Here is a 7,488-nt window from a genome sequence, read left to right as displayed (position 1 = left end):
TTAAATTTTTATTATATTATTCTCTATTTATATTTTGCATTTTTATTCCAAAGGATTTCGCAAACGCGCTGAACAATTGGAAATTCTATGTTTTCGTAGGCTATTAATTTGTAAAAATGTTCGTCCACAATCGTCGCACTTGTGAATATTTCCACAATCAAATTTACAATGTGACGTTAAACTTCCGAGTTTTGAATAACTTGCACCACACGAACTGCATACATAAGGTCTATGTTGGCCGTATTTCATTGATTTTGGATTCCAATAGCATGAATTATTTTGATGTTTCGTTAAAAAGCCAAATTGTGTGAAATTTTTATTACAATATTGACATATAAATGCTCTATTATCCTTAGCATTTTCCAATGTTTGAGAATTTTTTAAAATTTTCTCCTCTCCTGAAACAAAACAGACAAACTATTAATAATATAAATAGATTAAGTAGTATTAATAGGATGAAAAAAATCCCTAATCAACACAAATTCAAGAAAAAAATTGCATTCATTGTTAGGAATTTTTATTATTAAAAAAAAAAAATTAAATTACTTTTTCAATAGTAAAAAAGAAAGGAAAAGAAAAATAATAACGGTTGGTTTCCATTGTTCCCACTCGCCAATTGTCATAAATCTCTTTAACTACCGCACCCTGCTCTAGTGAAACTTTAGTAACTTTATAGTAACTTTTAATTTTAACAATAAAGTCACTAAATTTTCACTAGGTAGTTGGCGAGAATTATGGAGCATTTACATCTTTGGTAAAACAAATTTTTATTTTGCATTTTCCGAAATACACAAATCTGATTGGTAGTTCACAATCTGATTGATAATGGACAACCAATCAGATTTGTGTATTTCGGAAAATGAAAAATAAAAATTTTTTTTACCAAAGATGTAAATGCTCCATTATGTTATGACAAATGGCGAGTGGGGACAATGGAAACCAACCAACTTCAGATGAATTTTAAGGCCAATGCACAATAAATTATCGCGAACGTAATGCATGAGTTAGAAAAAGACAGAGATATATTTGTATTCTTTTCTATCTCTTGCAACTCGTTTACGAACGGTTGGTTTCCATTGTCCCCATTCGCCATGTGTCATAATTTTCGTCAACTACCGCACCCTGCTCTAGTGAAAATTTAGAAACTTTTAATTTTAAAAATAAAGTCACTAAATTTTCACAAAAGCAAGGTGCGGTAGTTGACAAGAATTATGACAAATGGCAAGTGGGGACAATGGAAACCAATGAAACGACTTTCGCGAATTTATTGTGCATTGACCTTTAAGGAGGTTCAATTCATTGACATAACCTAAAATTAAAAAATTGTTTTTAACAACTGACAACTATATCAACTAATTTCAAACGAAATAGACTTTTTTTGATAATAATTTAACAAGATTCACCTCAGCATTACGTAGATTAATACTAAATTCTAACTAAATTGCGACAACCTAGTTATAATTATATATAAACTAACTATTTTAGCACCAAACTGCTTTATCCTTTAGGCTGCAGTCCCATGGCAGCGTTTTGCGTTGCGTTTTCTCACTAGACCCTGAGTGTAAACATAGCAAACATATATCTGCATCTCTTTTACACTCATGGTTTAGTGACAAAACGCAACGCAAAACGCTGCCATGGGACTGCAGCCTTAATAGTATATAATTTCGTTTACCTATTAAAGTATGAAATAATGCTTTTTTAGTTTAAAGTAAGTCCATACTAAATAAGTATAATGGTTATACTCTTATAGTAATAGTGACGTACTTTAAAAGCATAAAATTGATGACCGCGAAGTACGATATATAGTCTACCTAAAATAGTAAATGTGCTTTTATACCGCAAATTTCGATCAGATGAACATTATTTCTGGAACGTGAAAAGTCATTTTCACGGCGGGTATTTTTAAATTGTTTTAAACAAAAAATTTTTTTTTAAGAAGTATAATATTAAATAATTGTTTTAATATGTAAGAACACTTTAAAATAATGATAGAAAGATGAATTGATTGAAAAATTTAGCAAATTTTGCTTTAAAACGTTTTCTGATACAAGAAAGTATAAAATGACGATGTTTGTGAAATGGTTTGTACAGTGCTTCTTCCTTGTGAGTGCCTCTCAAAGTTTTGTTTATGTTATGTCGGTTCTTTTTAACTTGTAATAAATAATGAGTGCTGAAAATAAATCGGTAACTTGAAATGTTTATCAAATAAATTTAAATTCAACTAATTGTTTCGAATAACTGAAAGAAACTTAATATACAGAAAGTATTTGAGAGATGCGTGGAAAATTGATTTATAACCTCAAATTCATACACATACTTTTTGTTTTTTTAAATATCAAGTTTTATAATTACTTATGATTTTCATAAGTAATTATAATTAATTTTCAAATCAAGCTGTTGAATTTAAAATTACTTAATAAACATTTCAACTTACCGATTTATTTTCAGTACTCATTATTTATTGCAAGTTAAAAAGAACCGTGATAATATAAACAAAACTCTGAGAGGCACTCACAAGGAAGAAGCACTGTACAAACCATTTCACAAACATCGTCATTTTATACTTTCTTGTAGCAGGAAACGTTTTAAAGCAAAATTTGCTAAATTTTTCAATCAAATCATCTTTCTATCACTATTTTAAAGTGTTCTTACATATTAAAACAATTATTTAATATTATATTTCTTAAAAAAACATTTTTGTTTAAAACAATTCAAAAATACTCGCCGTGAAAATGACTTTTCACGCATTTTCACAGTCCAGAAATAATGTTCATCTGATCGAAATTTGAGGTATAAAAGCACCTTAAGAGCTTCTTCCTTTTTGGTGGATAAATTCTTGCAACCTGCGTTTTGGCCTATATCGATATATCGATGGTTGGAAAGGGAGGGAGGCGTGGCCAAAACGCAGATTACAAGAATTTATCCACCAAAAAGGAACAAGCTCTTGCTATTTTAGGTAGACTATATGTCGTACTTCGCGGGCATCAATTTTATGCTTTTAAAGTACGTCACTATTACTATAAGAGTATAAAGGCGCTTGTATACCTCACCAATCCCGAGTATACTTATGTCGTGTACCATTGGAGTAAAAGAAACAAAAGATATTTCCGTCTCTTTTACTCCAATGGTACACGACGCAAGTATACTCGGAATCGGTGAGGTATACAAGCGCCTTAACCATTATATGCTGCAATACAGTAACTGCCTATAACGGCGCATGAGTTACTAACCTACTGGACAACTTGATATTAAACAGCCAACAGCTTTCCTATTGAACAACAACCTTGCTATATAACTATTCTGTTTGGATGAATCATCTCTACGCAACTACGTATATTTACCGAAATATTATTTAGTACTGGCTATTTGTTTCTACAAGAGGCCATTTAAACAAGAAGAAGAAGAAGATAACCATTATACTTGTTTAGTATGGACTTACTTTAAACTAAAAAAGCATTATTTCATACTTTAATAGGTAAACGAAATTGTATACTAATAAAGGATAAAGTAGTTTGGTGCTAAAATAGTTAGTTTGTTTTTTCCGTGTATAACCAAAAAAAAAATGTGAAAATATTTATAAGCGTATAAAAGTTTCTTTATTAACGTTTATACTGATTTAATACAAGAAAATCGTAACTATATCATTTAGTTACAATGTAGAAACAGTAATTTACTATAATTTTGTATAACATATAATAATATTTATTTATATTAAATATTTCGTGTTATATTTTATAATTTTTCTTTTTTTTATATCGTCTTATCAACATAATATTAAGTATATTTGGTATAAGTGTTTTTTTTTTTTTTTTTTGGTTTTCAATTAAGATATTTATTTTTTTTCATACGACAACGTGGAATGTGTTTTCTTAAACTGCTGTAATGTAAAAATGTGTCATTACATAAATGACAAATTTGAATTTGTCCACATTCACGACGAATATGAAAATTGAGACCCGATTTTGTTGCATAACGTGTTCCACATTGAAGACATGCAAATGGTTTATTTATTCGTGCTTGAAAATCTTTTGATTCAGGATTTGATGAACACGTTTCTCTTTGATGTTTTCTCAAATATTGCGATGTTATATATCCTTTACCACAATATTCACATGTATGTTTACGTGCACATTCTACTTGAATTGAATCATAATAGTCTGAAACAAAACAAATCGATTTTTTTACGAATTAAATATTTGAATCAAAATTTATATTTATTTTTATACTTGAAAAAAGAAAATTAACATTTAAATAATAATTATAATGATAATAATAATAATAATATTAATAACAACAATAATAATAATTAAATTAAAATAATGTAATAGTCATTTTTGAGAATAAAACGTTTTAATAATTATTTTATACATTCATTAGATATATTTACATAATCTTTTGTATTTTCGATATTAAATTTTATAGGGTCAGTTGGGGTAAATAGAAACAAGGGGTAAATCGAAACAGTAGTTATTTAAATAAAAAATTTTAAAAATAAATACGGCTTCAAACCTTGTTTGGGGGTGATCTATCTAAGGTTCAAGGTTTGAGGCCGTATTTATTTTTAAATTTTTTTTATTTAACTGAAATAACTACTGTTTCGATTTACCACTTGTTTCTATTTACCCCAACTGACCCTAATGAAGATATACAATAATTTATTTTAATTTCTATTTTCTTTTTTTTTTTTTATTAATTACTATGTTATTAAAAATATTTGTAAATTTCGTTATTAATTATTTATATTCATTTATTTATTATTAATTTGTAATTTTGTATTAATATAATAAATAAAAAGTGATGTTTTTGAAGCATATTTAATAAAAAAAAATTGTAATAACTGAGTCAAATTTATTATTATTTTTTTCGTTCATATATATAATTATAATATAAATGAGAATAAATCTCTCAGAATTTTTTTTTTTTAATATATAAAATATATTTTTAATAATTATTAATAAAATGAAATAATTTAATATGGATTGTCCATATATTTTAAGTCGACAACATAAACATCAAGACCAGAATGAAGTTTTCGCACATGTGGATAGACATCTGATTTTCTTTTCGATCTATATTGACAATATGGACATTGAAAAGTTGGAGGAAGTCCACATTCGAAATTAATATGACGTTTTAGATGACCCTTATGCTTATAACAACGGCCACATTGTTTACAATAATGTCGTTTTTCACTACTCCTTGTAAATTCTGAAACAATATTTAGTCAGTCATTAGGAAAATCAGGAAAAATTAATTATAATTATTATTCATGGCATTCAATTAAAAAAAGGAATTTTTAAAAATAAATAATAATGAAAATAATAAGAATACTAATAATTTAGAATTCTGCAAAAAAAAATATAATTTTATTCATTTAAAAAATTAAAATCTATTTTTTTAGAAACTAAAAAAATTTGCAAATAGAAGAAGCAGTTTTTTTTTATTTATAATTTGGTTCTTTTAACATTCTTTAATTTTTTTTTATATAAACGTCATATTATATTGTACATGATTATAATAAAGTAATTTATTACAAATTTTATATAATATTAAAATATATGATACAATATAATATATTGTAAATAATATATAATGTAATTTATAATTATGCATAATTTTTTTATAGAATAATTTTTCACAGTTTTTTTTTCCTTAAAAAACTAAGTCTACTTAGAAGTACATCGAGATTTTGTTTTATTTTTAAAAATAAAATTTCCTTGAATAATGAAAATAAAATATATATTTTGAGAAATAAAGAATAATATTTAATTATTAATTTTGGCAATAATTTTCACATAGTATTTTTGATTATTAACATTGTCACTCTCAACGAGAGAGTAAAAAAACTTCAGCTCTAATTTCAAAATTGGAGTACGCAAATATTTCTTTGAAAAATAAAAAAGTAATCTTTGTGATCATGATATTTTTAATAAAATCGAAATAAATATAAGATCACATAATCAAATAATATTGAATATAAATCAAACATTCGAATTTTTAATAATTTTTTTTTTTTCGATAATTCGAACTTTTGTGCTCTCTAAATCTGAATTAGTAAAAATGTTTACTAATTTAAATTAGTGACTCACTTTTTGCTTTAGAATTAGTTAAAAGTTACTAATAATTAGTAAAATTTTACTAATTGAGAAGCAAAAAGTGACTTACTATAATTGAAATTAGTGAATATTTTTACTAATTCAGATTTAGAGAGTGTGAAATGTCGATTTTCTGATAATTCGAATTTGTAAAAATTGTCTGTAGATTAAGTTTTTAAATCAACGTAATAAACATTTTGACCTTGATGTACGTTTCTAATGTGTCGATAAATTTGCGATGATTGCTTCCCACGTAAATTACAATAAGGACAAGCAAATCTCGGCGCATAGCCACATTCATATTTTAAATGTCGATTTCGATTGTGTTTCAATGTAAATCCACGTTGGCACTTGGGACAATGATGTAATTTCTTCTCTTTCTTTTTTTCTTGGTTTTTTCGATCGACAAATTCAAATTGCGCCACATCTAAAGGATCTAAAACATAAATTGATGAGAAATAAAAATTTTCAAAAAAATGAAAAATTCAATTTTTCTGCATATATTTTACTCGTATATATAGTTATAATAAAAATTATAAATTAATAAATTCCAAATTATTTATAACTTAATTTCTTTTTTAAAAATACATAAAGAATTTTAAATTGTATTTGTTTTAAAATAATAAATTTTAAATTATATTTTTTTGCAAAAATTATATATTTTTTTATTCATACCATTTTTTGATTGTGTTGATGTTCTCAATGATCCACTGTCAAGTTGATGATCTTGATTTAAAGAAGGTTTCCAGTCATTTGAGTCTAAAACAAAATAAAAAAAAAATTAATTAATACAATTCTAATAGAAAATAATTAGAAAAAAAGTTGTCCTAAACATACCTTTATTTCCAAAAATATAGAAATATTCAATATATTACAATATTATAATATATTATCAAAATTATATATTATAATATTCAAATATATAAATTTAATTTTAAATTAAAAAAAAAAATGTTTTATTGATTTACAAAAATTGTAATAGCACAATTGTGTAGAAAAAACTTTTTTTTTATTTGTTAATACTCGTAAAATGAAATTTCAATTTACATATATTGTTATTGTTAAAACGTAACAATTATAAATGTACTTTAAAACGATAGTATATGAAAAAAAAACAATTTATCTGAAATATTAAAAACATTATCTAGATTATCCAAAAAAAAGTAATCTCCATTATAAACGGATGAGAAGAGAAATTTTCAAGTAAAATATAACATTACTTTTTTATGAATGAAGAGTTGTATTAATTACAACTTTAAGAAATATTTGGCTATATGGAACGCATGAATATTCCCTTTATTAGACTTCACGGAATTTTTGTAGTGTCAGATTAAAAATTATCGAATTTACATTTAGTAAAATTTTAAAAAAGAGATTTTACAATGAGCTC

At 25.1% G+C, this 7,488-nt stretch overlaps 1 protein-coding gene across 1 annotated transcript; it reads right to left on the bottom strand.

Moving 5' to 3' along the window:
- Nucleotides 1-42: 42 nt before the first annotated feature.
- Nucleotides 43-5,499, bottom strand: LOC127284756 (zinc finger protein 12-like). The gene is made up of 4 exons (XM_051310407.1): nucleotides 5,495-5,499; nucleotides 5,023-5,201; nucleotides 3,852-4,160; nucleotides 43-398 (listed from the first exon to the last, which is right to left on the bottom strand). Exons 1-4 carry the CDS (start codon nucleotides 5,497-5,499, stop codon nucleotides 43-45), a joined length of 849 nt encoding a protein of 282 aa, XP_051166364.1.
- Nucleotides 5,500-7,488: the final 1,989 nt, after the last annotated feature.

This window comes from Leptopilina boulardi, unplaced genomic scaffold, assembly GCF_019393585.1.
Source record: "Leptopilina boulardi isolate dan_hultmark-lab unplaced genomic scaffold, ZJU_Lbou_2.1 LbouV2_121, whole genome shotgun sequence".
NCBI lineage: Eukaryota > Metazoa > Arthropoda > Insecta > Hymenoptera > Figitidae > Leptopilina > Leptopilina boulardi.
The sequence above is the reverse complement of the archived record's forward strand: the minus strand, read 5'-3'. Positions and strand labels throughout refer to the sequence as shown.